The sequence below is a fragment of the Gobio gobio genome (assembly GCF_949357685.1).
Source record: "Gobio gobio genome assembly, chromosome: 16".
Taxonomy (NCBI): domain Eukaryota; kingdom Metazoa; phylum Chordata; class Actinopteri; order Cypriniformes; family Gobionidae; genus Gobio; species Gobio gobio.
This window is the reverse complement of record NC_137109.1, coordinates 23,102,154-23,121,049: the sequence shown is the minus strand read 5'-3', so window position 1 is coordinate 23,121,049 and position 18,896 is coordinate 23,102,154. Positions and strand designations below refer to the sequence as shown.

General features: G+C 39.2%; 2 protein-coding genes across 3 annotated transcripts; one reads left to right on the top strand and one right to left on the bottom strand.

Moving 5' to 3' along the window:
- Positions 1 to 20: 20 nt before the first annotated feature.
- Positions 21 to 7,280, bottom strand: hnrnpa0a (heterogeneous nuclear ribonucleoprotein A0a). Its single transcript, XM_079839378.1, has 4 exons — positions 6,425 to 7,280; positions 3,500 to 3,621; positions 2,930 to 2,990; positions 21 to 183 (listed from the first exon to the last, which is right to left on the bottom strand). The coding sequence occupies exons 1-2, from the start codon at positions 7,233 to 7,235 to the stop codon at positions 3,566 to 3,568; spliced, it is 867 nt and encodes a 288-aa protein (XP_079695504.1). The 5' UTR covers positions 7,236 to 7,280; the 3' UTR covers positions 21 to 183; positions 2,930 to 2,990; positions 3,500 to 3,565.
- A 178-nt stretch (positions 7,281 to 7,458) lies between these two features.
- On the top strand, positions 7,459 to 18,896 carry dpf2l (D4, zinc and double PHD fingers family 2, like). Of its 2 annotated transcripts, XM_079839377.1 has the most exons (11): positions 7,459 to 7,601; positions 8,120 to 8,280; positions 8,366 to 8,473; positions 9,295 to 9,491; positions 9,600 to 9,692; positions 9,842 to 9,926; positions 12,898 to 13,029; positions 13,372 to 13,503; positions 13,594 to 13,706; positions 13,788 to 13,869; positions 17,889 to 18,896. In XM_079839377.1, exons 1-11 carry the CDS (start codon positions 7,570 to 7,572, stop codon positions 17,969 to 17,971), a joined length of 1,218 nt encoding a protein of 405 aa, XP_079695503.1. In that variant the 5' UTR covers positions 7,459 to 7,569; the 3' UTR covers positions 17,972 to 18,896. The 2 variants fall into 2 exon arrangements, with proteins under 2 accessions (XP_079695503.1, XP_079695502.1); XM_079839376.1 differs by having other exon boundaries at positions 7,467 to 7,601; positions 13,594 to 13,869; positions 17,889 to 18,829.

Below are 18,896 nucleotides of genomic sequence, written 5' to 3'. Positions count from 1 at the left end.
ATAACAGACTCAGAAAATATCCAGTTAATTTTTTTATTATTGAATTTAAAACAGACATTCAATGCAAGGTTCATTCCTGTTCATATGCACATGTACAATGATTTCAATCACTGTTCGCATTCGATTCAGCTGCAGTCAATGCCGCCCTCCAGGTACTATCATCATGGCATCTTGGCACCCGGCCTGTAAAAACAACAAGACCAGACATTTCTAAGAGAGCATAACAGAAATAATAAAATAAAAAAAATACAAAAAGATAAGGGGGGGGAAATGCATTAGAAAGAAGAAACTTCTGTTGCAATCTACACCCTCTTGACTTCAAGTGCCCCATTATGCTTTTTTCCCATATGTAATTACAACTTCATGTAATTTATTACATTTACATAGCAATTTTCTTGGCACTCAAATCGCTTTACATGGAAGGGGTGAAATCTCCTCAACCACCACAAATGTGCATATCATAGGGTGACCAAACGTCCTGTTTCCCAGGGCATGTCCTGTTTTCAAGTCCTGGCCCTAATATAACAATTTTCTATCCATACAGAGAGGGCTTTAAATGTATTGAAAGGAATTTGAGTAAACTTCGAGTATCATTTGAGCATCTCATTGCCGGGCCGAGTGTCCTGGTTTTCGGTAATCAAAATATGGTCACCCTAGCATATCAGATGCGTTCATATTTCATTCGAACCGTGCCAGAGTTTGTTTGGAAGCGGACCCAGACCCATATTTTCTGCTGTCTCGTCTGCTTGTTTGGTGTGCACCAGGGTCCTGATGACAGCGTTCACACTTATTCAAATGAGTCGCACTAACAGAGCAATCACACCAGGGTTCGTTTTAATCCAACCAAACATGCCAAGTGTTAACACACTCCAAGAAGTTCGTAGAGACCATTGACACCAATGGTAGGCTTATGATACTTTTGGGAGAATCAGCCCTGGTCTAGACCAGTTTTTTTCCTTTTTCCTCAGAGTGTGATGAATCCTATCAGTATATATTTGGATGATTAGAAGGCCATGATGATGAACAGAGGCCAATGTGCAAATTTTGCCCAGGATGCCAGGGTTAAACCCCTACTCATTTTTTAAAGGTAATTTTTAGGATTTTTAACAACCATAGTCAGGACCTCGGTTTGACATCTCATCTGAAGGACAGTGCTTTTTGACAGCATAAACCGCAACGTTTCGCACCAGGTAGTTCTAGGAACTAGCCTCCAGGGTGGTTCCCGGAGAACTAAAACTTCCCCTAGGTACATTTTCCTGGTCGCAATCGCACCGCCAGTAGGAACCCTGAAGTGATGCATGGCGTGCTGGTTGTGACTTATTCTGATGGCACTGAGAACGCCAGAGCATGAGCACATAGCACTCACATTCTCAATCTTCATTAATTTAAGAAACTGTTTTACGGTCCTGCCTAATACGGTATTAGATAGAACTGTTATGAAAAAGTATTAGCGTTCGCCATGTGGTTGATGTCAAATGTCACTATCTTAGCAGAAATACTAAATCATGTTTGATTGGTCCCCTCAAAGTTGCGTTGGATTTCCTCTTTAGCATAAAGGTTGAGAGGTCCATCTATCACTGTTTTCCATTTTCATAGAGTAAGTTTCTGGAGTAAATATATAGACTATAATCTGTGCACAGTCCCACTGCTGGCCGTCTATTACTTTATGGTGCCCGCAATAGCAGTGTTCGTAACTTTGTAGAGCTGAGCGGGGGCGGGGATGTGTGGGTGGGTGGAGATGGGTTTTCTTTTGGTGCCCCCTCAGCACTTGATGCCCTACGCGCAGCGTGTGATTTGTCATTATTACACACACTTTTAGTGTGACTAGCCAAATTAGTCCAGTTTAGAGACGGCCTTACCTTGAAATGATGCGTCACCATCGTTTCCTAGTTGTTGCCAATACTACCTCATTTTAAATGGGGAATTCACTAGAAAAAGCCTTGGTTGAATATTATTGCAGAGTTAAATAAACAAGAGATGGTCATTTATTCTTTAATTAACCTACACTGTCGGATAAGGACGATAGGCGCATTGTCATTTGTTATAGTGCAAAAAAGCAGCTTGGACACGAGGTCAAGATACAAAAAATTATATTTAGTCTAAATACATACAAAATGTGCACTTATTAATGGGTTAATTCTTGTTGGCAGTTTTTATTTTATTTTTTATTTTGATTAGTTTAAGGATTATGAACAAAAATTAGGATACCATTGCAAATTAAATTAATATAAAACCACAAAGCTGGCACAGGGGTAATTGGCTGTTATTTTATTGTAAATAAGCTACCTGTAGGATAAAACTACAGCCAAGTAAACACTGCAGCTAAATTAGGTGCCAGTTCACCTTTCAGTGCATAATCCCGTTCTGTACACACAAAGTTCAGTCATTTACTGGAGTGACAAGCGCATTCTACAAAATAATTAACTCCCAAAAAAAGTAGGTATTAAAAAAACAAATTCATATCACTGTGCATCAAGTGCTGAGGAAGTCTCTGGAGCTAAAACTCAGATATGGTAATGGGCGTTCCATTTCCGACGCGCACTGCAAGCTGTAGCCCAATCTCAACAGACTGGGACATCTGACCAGTGCACAGAAGACTCTCAGAAAAGAGGGGTTTAGACTGAATCCTTGATAAAAACCATTTCAGACACTGAGAAATGAGGTGATGCTGCAATGCATATCATGAGAAAATTAATGGGGTTTTTATTCATGTAAACCTACTACAGGTAAACTGTAAAACTGCATAATAGGGGCACTTTAAGAAATAGACCTCACTGATCAGCCCACAAAAAGATCTAGAGAGTGATGTTTGACAAATCACAAATACATTTTTTTTAAAAGTAGTATATAATCGGAATGCATTTTGATAAAGTTTGATCTTAAAGTTAAATCACTGAAACTTACAATGCAATACACTACAAAGTCTTACCATAGGCATCCTGCCTCTTAGAAGGGTCCACAGGAATCTAGCATATGCGAACTCTGCTAGACTGCAAAAAGAAGAGGGGGAAACAAATGTAAACATAATTGGTGTCACTGTCTAATGAGATAGATGATAATATATATAGGGGTTAACGATTTTCAGTATGTTTCGGTATGTCTTTCGGTTCAGTACACGATGAATACAGATTTGTAGCCCATTAACCACCAATAAAAATCACAATAAGCTCAGTGTTTATTGTTATATCTAAAAACAAATAGCAACTGAATGTAATAGTTTGGACTCTGTTGTTAATTGTAACCTATAATATAGTAATACAGTTTACAGCATTAGCTGATATATTTTTTTTATCCTTAAGATTTATTTAAAGACAGACAATTTCTTCAGTAAACCAGTTTAATAAAAAAAAAATTAAAAAGCAAATTTGTGTTTAGTTTTCTCCCTCCTGCCGTCTCAAACAGTGACTTCAAAAGCAAGGTACATAAAACGAACAGTCATTTTGAACCGTTACACCCCTAATATGTATATATAAAAATAAAGACTTCAAAACTTGCTCACCAAAATGACTGGAGTTCTTCCTTCATTTTTCAGAGCAACTGGATTCACAGCCACAGTAGAGGCGCATCAAGCGGCCGCACTTGGAAGTGAGATTTTATTTAAATCCTTCCATTGCATACCCTCTGTGGAAAAAGAAGACAGATGCAGATGCATGTAAGTGTCAAGTCAACAAACGGTGTCCTGAAACATGTCTGTCTACTGTCAATCTATGACACAAACCCCATCAGATTTACACACTGTGCCTTTAAGGAGGGTCTATGTAGGAGCTGTGCTTTAAGAATGAGAGTAGCAGATCTCACTTTTTAAAAAAAGCCAATGCCAAGAGGTTTTACAGTTGGATCTTCAATAGTCTCACTGAATTATCAACAATATCCACTGTCCTCTAAAGAGTCCCAGAAATGTAGAAGGACAAAACACGAGCAAAACACCGAGATGAGGAGGGGAGGGGGATTGATAAGATGTAAAGTAAATAACTGAAAGCACAAACCTTGCTTAATAAATGCTGATCTCCTTTGCATTTGATGTCATTAATATCTGGAACTAATGCGTCAAGTATACAGGAACTATAAGCTCCATTCTCCGGTTTGACCTTAAACTGGAAATCGGCTAAAATATTGGATTAAGAGTAAGACATAACTACATAGACCACAATCACCACAGCGTCACACACATTGAACTACAGAGCATGTTCTAATTGCCACTTTTCCTCTGGGTTACATGATCACCGCAAGTTAACGCTATTCACAGCTAGTATTTAGGAAATGCTTAAATTGTGCATGCACGCTTTACGTTATCGACTCACAAATACCTGATTTTCATCCAGGTGGATCCCAAAGTAGGTTAAAGACACACCTGATGTAATGTCTTGTGTATAAAGTATTTCTACAAACCTGGAAACCTGGTGCGATTATCCTATGGATTTTCAGCTGGGTTTCTACATCTCTGGAGTACCCCTGGAGAATCCAATGACGTAGTAGTGGACACAGCTAAGGTATAGATCCATCTTATTTGATCACTAAAAGTATTGGAACAAAGCTCTAAACATATTTTAAGAATAAAGACAACATATGGTTGGGAAAATAGTAACATCCCCACATGTCTGATGCAAATAAATGTAATTCATGTGGAGCACTAGATTCAATGCCTGATAAAGGCAAAAGGTGCGCCTCCAATTTTAGTCTTACCTAGTTGGAAAGACAAATCACTAAACGGGCCTCATACGTCAAAGCCACCCAATAAAGCTCAGTTTGTCAAGAACCATAATGGCTACGGAGTAATGGTTTTTATTAACAGAAGTACATACAGTTCAGTTGTATCTGAAATAAACAATATTCAATAGGTTATTCCGTTGAAGCAATAATACAATGAGACAAGAACATTTAAGTCCTTTACTAAATGATTAAACTGTAGAAAAACAACTCAAATCTGTCTTCAAAGTCCCGTCAAAAAAGGTTCACTGTAACACCAATGACAATATTTTCATAGTTTGCTTGAACTATTTAACAAATGACACTAATTGGGAGACACGTTCGTTACTAGATTTACGAATATTGTTTTTTTATTTAAGGAAGCCTGAACATTTGAAACTAGTCCATTTAACTTGGCTTTCACTGAGACGCCACAGAAGTTTGTTTATTCCAACACTTTTATGTTAGGACGAACAACTTCTAGTTGCCATCGAGCCTAATTAAATCAAATTAATCTTTCATTGGTTGGCAACAGACTCCACAGCGAGTCCTTCAAGCGCATTAGTGAACGTGCACTTTTCCAGAAATACACCCCCCACCCCCCCTTTTTTTAAGAAAAATCATGAACCAGCTACAGGGGTGAATCGCATCATTACAAACTTTAAATTGAAAGAAGAAAAAAGTAGCCTATTTGAAAAACAGACAAAGTGACAAGACTGCACTGCTTTAAAGAGGGAAAGAACTACAAATCCCAAGAAGCATTGCGAATGACAATCAAATTTAAAAAAAAATGACCAACAACTATTGACTTATATTTGTTGAGTATACAGAAACAATATTTTATTTTTTTGATACACGCACAATATTTAAGTAGTTTGAGAGCGACTATTAGATCATTCGCCATGCTACATGGGACTAGGTGGATGCCTAAGTGTTTTTACAAGCACATGGTTTCAATTCTTGGAGATTTACAGAATCATGGTTAAGGTTTTTTTTTTACTAGGAATTCCACAAAAAAAAAATACAAGTATTTTACTTTGAGAACCAGGCTGTATACTCTTATAGATCACGTGATATGCAGATGGTGCATGATGCCAACCAATGAAATCTTGAATCTCTACAGGGGTTCACTGCCACTGGCTCTAAATTAAAAACCAGATTTAATTAAGTCTTGAAAAGAAAACAAAAAGACACAATAAAGATACAATACATATACTAAAAGGAGAAAAACATGCCAACTCTAACAAGCAAAAATACTAATGTTAACTTAATCCCAATGCACAAAAAAACCGTGTGAAAACAGGTAGCCTGCACCAGCCACCACTGGCCAGTCTTATAATAAGTAGAGATCCAGAGAAGTAGTCCTATGTCTTGCTGAAAAAAAAAATCTCCCTATTAATTCAGGGAAGAGAGCAAAAGGATGTGTAGTAGTAACAGATCTTGAGCAAAGTTGGATAGGTGAGCCCTACCTATGATTTGCTAGGCTGGATAAGTTGTGACCTCCTGAATGGAGCTTGAGTGATTCAGTCAATGCCACGCCATATTAAGGTGGCTAAAATCTGGCTACTTAGCTGAAGATAATGTGTGGTCAAAACTGTGATGTGGGCTGGGGAAGGAGCTGCTCTTAACATGAGACCTAATAAGCGCTCCTAATACGAGCCTCCGTAACCCCCCCTGCCGTAACCACCACCACCACCACCTCGGGAGTAAGGAGCGTTGCTTCTGCCCGAGTAATTACCTTTCATTGGGCCATAGCCAGAGGACTGCTGGCCATAACCGCTGCCAAAGTCATTGTAGCCGTTACCACCGCCGTAGCCCTCCATTTGGTCACCGTAGCCTCCCCCATACCCGCCACCGTATCCGCCTCCATAGCCGTCGTTGCCCCCGTAGCCGCCGCCGTAGTTGCCGTAGCCACCGCCGCGCCCGCCGTAGCCGTTCTGCGGTCTGCCCATCCCCCGTCCACCTCCTCGGCCGCCGCGGCCACCGCGACTACCAGAAGCCTGCATCTCCTGCTTGGTCAGGGCTTTCTTCACTTCCACTTTATGCCCGTTGATAATGTGATATTTGAGCACCACGGCTTTATCGGCCGAGTCGTTGTCTTCAAAATACACAAAGCCGAAGCCGCGCTTCTTGCCGGTCTCTTTGTCTGTGATCACCTCCGCCTTCTCCACCGCGCCAAACTGGGAGAAACAGTCGCGGAGGTGATCCTCCTCGATATCGTCTTTAAGACCGCCGATGAATATCTTCTTTACTTTCGCGAGAGCCTCGGGCTTGCCCGCATCTTCCCGTGCAACGGCTCTCTTCAGCTCGACGTTGTTGCCGTCCAGAACATGAGGCCGGGCCCCCATGGCCGCGTCTGCCTCCTCCGGGCTCGAGTAGGTCACGAAACCGAAGCAACGCGAGCGCTTTAGCTGCTGGTTCTGCACCACCACGCAGTCCGTGAGGTTCCCGTACTGCTCGAAATGCTGTCGCAGCCCATCGTCGGTGGTCTGGACGTTGAGACCGCCGACAAACAGCTTGCAAAGTTGGTTTTCCATTTGAGCCGTCATCTTCGTAATCTAATCTCTGCTGGGGTTGATGTAAAATGGCGGTGCGATATAAATGGCGGCGGTGCGGACGGAAGATGTCGTTTCAACGTAACCACGCCCATCGCAGAATGAGATCAATGAGTTTGATTTATTTTGGTTTAGTAGTATCGTTTGTATTTCGGTAAAATATTATGTGAAATTTTTTCGAATAAAAAAAAAAACATTCTAGTCAGCTTTAATCTGCTGTGACGGATCAAATATTTCATCCTCTAAAGATGAGAACGTAGCGTTGATTAAAAAAATGATCCAGTGCGCACGCGCAGTGTAGACAACAACAGCCCACTACAGCAAAACAATGGCGACTGCCGTGGAGAATATCGTTAAAGTGTGAGTACATGTAGTTTGTAAACTCTTTGAATGAATCTCCGTATGATATTCTTAAATTATTGCGGAATCGGGATGGTTTTATATACTAAAGTCAGGATGAAGTATTGTGGTGGTGTTTGGTTTGCTAATCTGCACCTCGTCCATTCATCGTTTTCTGTGACATCAAAGAACGCTACAGCCATGTGTCTACTTTTCAATATCAGTTACACTAGCCAGTCACTGATTAGTTTGCTCTTTTTGTTGAGTTCCCTTGTCCAACTTTTTAAGAAATGTCTATCAAATTGTCCTTTCTTTTTTAACACTGGCAAAAATGAATACATTACATTGGGGTCCATTGATGTCCATTGTTTGCATATCAGCACGTTGTGACGCACGAAATGTAATATAATAATACTCTCCTTTATCTTTCCAAAACTAAGATTTAACTGATGAAAAGTGAATATGTAAATCTAAATCACATGCGTTGTATAAACGTATATATGATGGGATTCTCTCTTGTGTGTGTGTGTGACCTGAAGACTTGGAGAACAGTACTATAAAGATGCATTGGAACAGTGTCATAGTTATAACGCCCGGCTGTGTGCCGAGAGGAGCATCCTCATGCCTTTCCTGGACTCCCAGACTGGAGTCGCTCAAAGCAACTGCTACATTTGGATGGAGAAGAGACACAGGAGTGCAGGTTTGGCATCGGCCCAGTTACACTGATTCTATTCTCAGTCTGTCCTACTGTTACTAACATACAGACCTTATGATTACTATTTAAGGTACAGCACCAGGACAGCTGTACACATATCCCGCCCGGCGCTGGAGGAAGAAAAGGAGAGCTCACCCACCAGAAGACCCTGCTTTGGTTTTTCCTCCACTTAAATCTGGTATTGTTATAACACTAGTAGTAGATTTTTTTGTTGTTGCACACAAATTTCTAAGGCCTCAAATTCTGATGAATAACTTGATGAAAAACCTGTTGCACACAATCTTCTACATGCCTCCTATCTTCTGATTGATATTTTATACTTCTTTAGCAAGTAAAGTTTTTTTTTTCAGTAGAATCATATAAATGCCCCCCTTCAGGTCGTGGTGCATGTCTTTTTGCTGTGAAATCTATACTAATTTTTATAAAGTAAATGTAAAAATAACTTTAGAATTTCAAGGTGAACATTTATAGACTGAAGCAATTTAGGATTAATATAATTGATAATACATACATATTTTTTTAGAAAAATCTTACTAGAATATCAGTGACTACAGAGCTTTGATCATTAATCTGAGCATTTAAAAATAACATTTCTTAGACATATTATCGGGAGATATAGTGAGACAACTGATTATAAGGATCTCATTGAGATCTCATTTCATCTTACTTTTGGGCATATAAATGACAGCAACTGCACCAAATTGCTTATTTGTGATGGTTTGGGTCTGGATAAAATGATGGTATGTTTTCTCCTTGAGTATGAGCTCCATATTCTCCCATGTTACATGAGCCATAAAAGCCTAATGTATCAAATATGATACTCAACAGAAAAGCATGCAAGCTTTTTTTAACATTTTGTCTAAAGTTTATATATATATATACATTGTCTATTATTTCATAGAGACCAAATTGATTAAGGTAATATTGATACAAAAAATTAGATTATATTAAACTTTGTAAATCATGACTAAATGATTAAAGAAAGGCATCTTTCCAAAGCTGAGCTGGAGCTGGGACTGAAAAAAGATGTGTTGGGCCCGTTGGATGGGAGCAGTCTGGAAGCCTTGCTGAAAGGAGAGCCGCTGGATAAACGAGTGACCACGGAGCTCAGACCACCTGAGGAAGAAACCAGTCTGGCTGAGATCACTGGAACCAGCACAGCCAGCAGCCACAGCGGCTCCACACGCATCAGGAAGGTATATACCAGGGCTTTTCAATATGGCCTCTTATGTACTGTAGACTCTGGGCTTTTCATATATTTTCATATATGAATGCATGGCCTGATTGATTCCTGTCATTCTCAGAGAATCCTTGAGCCCGAAGAATACTTGGATGATCTGGACGATGAAGATTTCGAGGAGGAAACTCCAAAAAGACGGGGAAAAGGAAAGTCTAAGGTAACATGCCTAGTCTGCTGTTGCTTAATTAATTGAATATTGATACAGTATTAACCATTTATAATCTCCTCTTGTGATGGTGCTTGTGTTACGGGTAATACAATGGCCTGAGGGAATAGAGTTAATAAAATGTCATTTTAATCTGCCAGGGTCGAGGAGTTGGAAATGGAAAGAAGAAATTGGAAGCTGCTGCAGCAGCCCAGGAAGATCGAGACAAACCGTATGCTTGTGACAGTGAGTTTTTGACGTGTTATTTTGAGGGTTTTTTCATTCTTTTGGTAGCATTAGGTATATTTTTTTAACAGTTAGAATTTAACTTAGTGACCTTTTCACTAATATATGTATATAGATATTATATTATATTATTAGTTAATATTTTAGTTATATAGTTTTATTATTCCTTTATACTTTTGTTTTGTGAGGACACATTACATTGTTTAAAAGTCACACTAAAGACATCTATAATGTTACAAAATATTTTAATTTAAATTTTTTTATTAATCAGAGAATTCTGAAAAAATAGTATCCCAGTTCCCACAAAAATATTAAAGAGCACCTATTATGGCATTTAAAATGTTCCAAATATTGTTTTAGAAGTCCCCAACAACAGTTTTGCATGCATGCAATGACAAAAAATACTTTAGTTTTCTTATAATATGCATTTATTTTTACCTGTTTTGACAGCGATTTTCAAATGATTCCTTTAGTGATTCACTTTTCAAAACCCCGCCTTTACGTGACGCTAATCTGCGGTGATTGGTCCGATGACCCAGTCAGTTGTGATTGTAGTCTGTGCAGATATTTTCGGTAGGGCTGGGTTTCGATTCAAATTTCAAGAATCGATTCGATTCCGATTCTCAAGATCTTGAATCGATTATCATTATTCGATTCGATCCGATCTGATCCGATCTTCGAGATTTAGATAAGTGTTTTTTAAGAAAGCATTTTTTTCCAGCTGTTACCTGAATTACAGGACTGTAGTTATGCAACATATTGATACTATTATTATAGACATTCAACTGCAAATTAATGGAGGATGGTTGCAAAGAACAATTCCCCTTCCAGAGTGTTGATACAACTGCTTTCACAAACTTGCACTGGTGTAGACGACAGAGGACGCAGAGGTATATCAGCAGCAGTAGACCAATTATTTAGACGCGAACCTGATATATTATTAAAAATGACATTAAGAATTGACATTAAGATCGCAAAGGTAAAGGAGGCGCTAAGCGTCACCGTAAAGTTTTGCGCGATAACATCCAGGGAATCACCAAACCCGCCATCCGTAGTCTGGCTCACCGCGGCGGTGTCAAGCGCATCTCCGGTCTGATCTACAAGGAGACCCGCGGAGTGTTGAAGGTGTTCCTGGAGAACGTGATCCGCGATGCCGTGACCTACACCGAGCACGCCAAGAGAAAGACCGTCATGGATGTTGTGTACGCGCTGAAGCGGCAGGGACGCACCCTGTACGGCTTCGGAGGATAAACGCCTGAAATCAAGAGAAACCACAATCTGCCAGATCGCAGCTTTTAGCGTTTCTGGAGTTTTCAAAGATGCCATGTTCGTTGTTTTAATGTCCTTCCACCTCGCGCGAATGCGTGAATTCAATGACGCGGCAAATTAAAATTCACGGGGAAAATGTAAGCCTATTATTAAATCGATCCTCTGAGTTACGGATCGATCTTTAGAAATTAATATGAAAATCGATTCAGAATTGGTGAATCGATTTTTTTCAACACAGTCCTAATTTTCGGAAACGGAACGCCCATCAAAGTCTTATAGTGACAGTAATTTGTTAATATGTGTCAGGAGTTATGAATATGAAAACCGCGTCTGTACCGTTTGATTGTAATATGAGCCTCAGCTGATCTCATTCATAAAAAAACTCCTCTATTCTCCTCACGAAGACTCGCGACAAATCAACATCCCTCAGGGCTTTTAGTTCAAAAGTGTGCAGATGAGGAGACATATTGATAGATTCTCATATGTCTGTGTCAAATTTCTAAACAGAGGAGTATTTTTTATTCAATACTTCCTCAAAATGCGCAGATAGCCTAATCATGAGCGATTGAGTCTCTTATGTGTTGTTTTCAATTCATACTGGCAGCCGGAGGGCGCTCTGTGCACATGTAGTCCATATAGGGTACAGACAGACGAAGAAGATACCATGTGCCATAATAGAAGTCCATAATAAAAGCTTCCTGAGATCGCGAAACATGCAAATAGAGACATTTGAAGACTAATAAACACACAATCGTGACGATGTATGGTTTGTCTTCAAGCCACTTAGTCTTCAAATGCTCATCCTTGGGCAGATTAAAAAAAGTTAGCTTTTGAGTTGCACTTCAGAAAACAGCGTCTCGTCGCCATGATGTTTTCTAGTTTTCACTGGCGTCTTGGAGCGCAATAAGTGGGCGTATCGTATTCAAGTAACTACAAGCTGACGTCATCTAGTCAGAGAAAAAGCTTCGGTCTTCTAACGATTCTTAAAAATGACTCAGAGTCGACTCTTACTTTTGAAAGAAAATAACTATATATACGGTGCACTGTCATATTTCAAACTATGCAGGATGTTTTTGTTCACTTAGATCTATGTTACACACTACATGAAAGGTAAATTTCAAAATTCCATGATAGGTGCTCTTTAACACTGATAATAATAAGAAATGTCTCTTGAGCACCAAATCAGAATGATTATATGACACTAAAGAGAAAATAATGGCTGTTGAAAATTTATAATTTTTTACCTGATCACAGGAACAAAATATACTAAAACAGAAAACATTGTAATCATTTCACAGTATTACTTTTCAAATAAATGCAGCCTTGGTAGGCATAAGAGATTTCTCACTAAAACAACTTCTTTCAAAAACATTAAAAGATTTTACAGACCTCAAACTTTTGAACAGTAGTCTATGTGAGTCTGTTTTTGGCTAACTTCTGTGTACTATACATGCTATTGTTCATGAAACACTCACCATGAACGGTCGCATGTTGGTGTGCTCATGGTTTTGATGTCATTATCATGACAATTGAATTCTGAGTGGTTCATGTTTGCAGCTTAGTTTCCATCATACGGTTTGGTCATCTGGAGAGGAAGCTTTGGTTGTGAAAGTTACATAGTACATTAAAAGCCTTTATGCTGAAAGATTAATTAAAATCCTGTTTTCCTTAATGCATAACGTTTTCTTTTTCTTTTTAATAGTCTGTGGGAAACGCTATAAGAACAGACCAGGCTTGAGTTACCACTACACTCACTCTCACTTGGCTGATGAGGAGGGAGAGGACAAAGAAGAACCTGAGATTCACACCCCTGCACCACCAGAGGAACCCAAGAGTGAGTGAGCGTTCATTCATGATGACTGCACAATATGCACAGTTTATAGTAAAAACTATGAGAAAAATGATGTGGTGCGGTCCTGACACATTGTGCATTATCAATTTAAAGGATTTATCAAGTACAAGATGGTCTATTCTTTGAGTATAAACCACACCTTTTTACAATATTTAAGAGTTAGATATTGTTAGATCCTTGTGACTTAAGGATATTGTATATGACATTACAAATATTTGCCACGTTTGTTACGACCTCATAGATTATGTATGTATATACGACCTGGTAGTCAAAACGTTAAGGAAAGCAGGACAACAGTTAATCTGACACTCTGTTTTATTACAGCCCCTAAAAAAGGACCAAATGGCCTGGCATTACCCAATGACTATTGCGATTTCTGCCTGGGTGACTCCAACATGAACCAGAAAACAGGCCAGTCTGAAGAGCTGGTGTCCTGCTCTGACTGTGGACGTTCAGGTATGACACAGAGGCACAGAACAAACTCCAAACCTCTATGCTCAAATGCACGTAATTCATTCATGGCCCTTTTCTCTTATCCCTCATAAGGACATCCTTCGTGCCTGCAGTTCACGGCCGTGATGATGGCAGCTGTGAAGACTTACCGCTGGCAGTGCATTGAGTGCAAGTGCTGCAATGTTTGTGGCACATCTGAGAATGACGTGAGTCTCCTCGCATTATCACTCAAACAAACCCCCTTAAACAGAACACATTTCTTAATGTGTTTAAATCCTCTTTCCCAGGACCAGCTTCTGTTCTGTGATGACTGTGACAGAGGATACCACATGTACTGCCTCAGCCCTCCCATGTCAGACCCTCCAGAAGGTACAAGCAATCACTTTTATCATTTTAATGCAAATATGGTTACTGCAATTATGAGCTTAATCGCATTCGTTTGATCACAGTATTGCGTTTTGGTTTAATCGCAATATTGCCAAAATCACATTATAATTGCATTATGTGGGTGAATGTAAATCTACTCAATAGCTGGGTTTCCATCTAAATGTGAAGTGAATATTTTTCTCAAAAGAAGAAGAAAAAAACAAATGCGAATTAGGTGCAATTCCATCAAGTTGTTTGAGAAGGAGAAATGCAGAATTTTTGATAAAGGCACTAGCAGCAAGGGCTTTACGACAACGTCGAGCCCCATACATATGGGACAGACAACGTGAGTGGGATTTTTAAGAGATCGATGTGACCAGGGCCCGTATTAAAGCTTCTAAGAATCCTCTCAGAAAGCTCCTAATTTACTATATAGTCGTCTTAGCTTAAGAGTGATTCAGGACCGATATGAGAGCTACTCTGAGCGAGGAAAATACAAAAACTTTTATCTTAGTGAGGAGGTGGGGCTAACCCTGTTGCTACGTATGACACAGTCTTTTGAAGACTGATTGGTTGGTTGTCCAAGAAGGAAAAAAGAGTCTATATAAACCTTCACTTTGAAATTACGGTGTCATTTTTTACCGTACTCTCTCTCTCTCTCTCTCTCTCTCACAAAATATATATATGTATATTAGGGCTGTACGATTAATCGAAAAATAACCGAAACCGACATTCAGAACCTCTAACCAACGTATTTTTCCCATGTCGGTTATTTCGGTTTTCACGTGACTCCACCCCGTCAGTCACATCAAGTGCAGTTTGCAGGCACACAGAGATGCAGGAGCAGTTATCTGTGTTTATAGATGCCCAGAATCACTATAGTAACTGCATGTTTTACACAGTTTATACAGGTCAGTTAATTGCTGTTCTTATAGCCTACGCGCTGACACACACACACACACACATATGGCGCGCGCAAGCCCCAGAGCCAGATCGCTTTCACTTTCTTGCTCATAAAGTTTGTCAAGTATGCGTTTAAAGGCTTGCCAGTTTCAACATTTAAAGCGATTGTGCACTTTTCAAAAACAACAATACGGAAAACTTCTCCGTTCAGTGCTCAGCTTCTTTCTGTGACACAGAGCCGTGTCGCGTCTCTGATAACGCGCGCGCCCTGAAGGCAGATCTTTCACCTGCGTCCTCACAAAGCTTGTCATTTGTATGTGGTTTAAGCCCTGCCAGTTTGAACATTAAAGCGAGTTTCGACCATCAGATGTGTATTATGTTGAACTAATGCCTGATATATTGTGACAAACGAACACTCAGACAGAAGCTTGCACATCCCGTGAAGATCGAGCGCAGAGGAGCACAGAAACGCAGTGTCAACGCTGTCCTGTGACTAAAGTAAAGTCACTAAAGTAGCTCAGAAACTCAACCGTTATAGGCATACATTTTAATACACAATCACAATCACACACAATCACTCTCTCATTGATGCATTCAGATAAATGTAATGTAGGCCTACTGTGCTAATGTATCTGTATCTGATGTACAACAAACAGAAATCTGCCCCATAAAAGTGAACCGTTTCCTTCAAGTATTTTAAAATCACAAAGAAATTCACTTTTTCATTAGAAAAAAAAATTCCACCTTTAATAGTAGAAAATATTTACAGTACAAACCTTATCAGTTAACTTACTCAAAACCTTATGAGGGCAAAAAAAAAAGAAGCAAAATAATCATTCATTAATCGTAATCGAGGTCAAATGTTCAGTTAATCGAGGTTTTTATTTTTGGTCAAATCGTTACAGCCCTAATGTATAAACATGGTACTTTTTAATTTACCATGCTGTTAATGTTGTACTTAATATAGCGTGTCTCATAAAAATATCGTCACAAACATGATCCCTGCATGATCTAACGTGCAGTGTCTTATTAACTCACTCATGCATTGTGTGCAACACATTTCTTCTCCCTCTTCGCATTTCGTCCATTTTTTAAAGAAACTCTTAATCCTCTTAAAAATCCTTGTTCATTCTCCTAACACTTTTGGACCTTGAGACCTCTTTTAAGGGTTAAGATGCTTTCTGATTTACTTTATTAGGATTTTTTTTTTGTTAATTTTAAGAGGAAATGCCCACCTTTCTAAGAATTTTCTTAGAATTTTGTCACTAGGAGCTACTCTTTGCATTAAGATTTTTCAGAATGTCAAGGCCACATTTGAAATGTTATGCAACATTATTGACACCACCAGTAGAAACAGCCGATTAGTCACGTGGATTTGATATTTGCTACGTCAGAATTTATGTTTCCATCTCCAGTTTTAAAGTGTGCCTATTATGCTATTTTAAAGGCTCCTAATTTTGTTTTAAGGTCTCCAACAACAGGTTTACATGCATAAAAGGTCAAAAACAACAGGTTTACATGCATAAAAGGTCAAAAATCTAAACTGGGTACTAACCCATCTTTCAAGAGCAAGCATTTTTCGAATTCTGTGCTGAACTCCGAGATTTGAGAAGCAGTCGTCAGTAAAATTACGTTTGATGGCGGGTCAAGCAACATAGATGGACATTATGCAAATGTATCTTCTAGTGGCGTGTGAAAGTCACGCATTAGGATTCGAAATACAAACGACTGGTTTTGGCAGTTCTCAGAGTCGATTCTTTCTTTTGGGAGACAATAACTTTATTTAACGTGCACTTTCGACTTTACAACTTTGCAGAACGTTTACATGCACAAACAACTATATTACGCACTGCATGAAAGGGACTATTCGAAAAAACATAATTGGGGCACTTTAACAACAAGGCTAAAACCACTTCGAGCATAACTTTTAAAGGGATACAAATAAAGGGATTTTACTCCCACGAAATTTGGAGTTTCCATCACTCCTTTCTGATGCAATACTTCAAAATTCATAAAAACAGGTTGATGGAAACATGGCTATTGACGTATATGCCAACATAGTTACCACAAGGACCAGCATGTTAACGGTCTGTCCGTCACAGACTGCGTGGCTTCACCACTTTTCTGCAACCAACCAACCAAGCCTCTTCTCATGGAGTAATGTTTAGTTGACCTTTAGGGAGCAGCCCTAATATACTGTAGAAACGATATTGAGTACTGTAGAGTACTGTAGCTCTGAAATCCACAAAACCCAGTAAAACATTTGAAATATGAGATAAGAGAATAGCATTTTGTTTTTAGATTGAAGATTATATAATTATAATTTAAGAACTTCTCTGATCTCACACCACTGACTTGTGTGATTTAGTCATAGACTGTAAAAAAATATGGACGTAGTGTCCGTGACGTCACCCATAGGATTCTGATGAGCCGTTCTGAAGCGCAAAGTAGGGACGCGCCATCTTGGCAGCGCGCCATCGCGCGTCACTCCCGGATAACAGAAAATGGGCAAAAAGGCGGGACGTGGGCGGAGCTTAAGTGACGCAATGACTAACAGACAGCAGATAAATGGCTATCCACCTGTCACTCGAAATGGCCACGCCCTTAATTATGCAGAATTTTAAGGCTTTATATAATGTAAACGAATGAGTTATAAAAAAATTCACCCCCCTCACAGTTGTCATGAAGGGCAAAATGAGCCGTATAGACCAAAAGCACAATTTGTACCAGGCTGTAAACATGTTTTATTCTGCTCTAAAGTTGGGCATTTTAACATGGGGCTCAATGAGATTCTGCTCCCTTCTGGATCCTGTCCCTAGCGGCCAGTCGATGAATTGCAGTTTGAGGCACTTCCGTATTGGCTTCAAGAGAAACTGCGGGAGGTTGCCGCTTGGATTTAGTCCAAGTCTTGTGATGCAAAAAAATAGTCAGTTTGCTTTGAAAAATTTTCAAAAGTCACATGTGTACATATTCAAAATAGTCTTCTGAAGACACGTCTTTGACACCAAACCGGCAAGGTTACACAAAGTTTATGCATTTATTGTGGTTTTAATTGGTTCTAGTTCTAGTTATGCAATTGCCGCTGGTGATCAGGTATTTGGCTTTAATCATGTCTACAGGAAGCTGGAGTTGCCACCTTTGTCTGGCTCTTCTGAAGGACAAGGCCTCCATTTATCAGAGCCAGAACCCCGCAATGGAGTGACGGAGGAACCCTGACAACAGTCCACCGTGAAGAAAGTGCAACCCAGGCGTCCACGCAGAAACACATTTAAACTGTTGTGAGACTTTCCAGAGTGATGGAGAGGCTGGAAGAGAAATCATTGCCCCTAACGTAGCCATTGTTTTTGGTTTTTGTTTTGCTATGACTGTTACACACATCATGAGCAGTGTCTGAATTGAAAGAGTGCACAGAGGACGCGTTTGGAATGGATTATATACACTTCATGCATTATGTGCCGTATTTCCACATTCCTTCATGTTAGGGCCAATGGTTTAGATGATTAAGCAACTGATTATGCATTGCCAAATATTTTTCTTTCCTTATTGCTCACTCAAGATACATTAGTTTATATAGAGCAAACAAATGGCTTCATCCTTTAAGGAAGTATGGGTTTAAATATTAATTTGTATGAGCGTATCTCTGTTTATCTTTTGACATATATAATTATTTCTTGTAAGTTGTTCTTTCAGGAAGTAATTGTGCCAAGGTTCAGATTCAAAAACCAGGAAATGGTGCTGCATTTTCATTTTTATTATCATATCATCATATGGTTTTGCTGCATTTTCTGGATTCACTCATTAATCAATTTTATTCCCACAAAAACACTCTCATAAGGCGGGTTATCTTTCGTAGTAGAATTTTGTATGTGATATAACCAATATCTATTATTGTTGACTAACCATATTGAATTATCGTGAGTACTGTATCGTTTTGTATTTGTTTTTTGGTATATCATGTCAGTTTGTATTTGGTATTGAATGTAAATGCTGTATTTTTCTGTCTTTTTTTATTTACATTTTTCATATTGGCCTTTCCATAATAAACATACATGTAACAGAGAAATTATCTTTATTGAGTATTTTTGTATGACCTCTACCAGCACAGTAAATAAAGACATTCACATGTG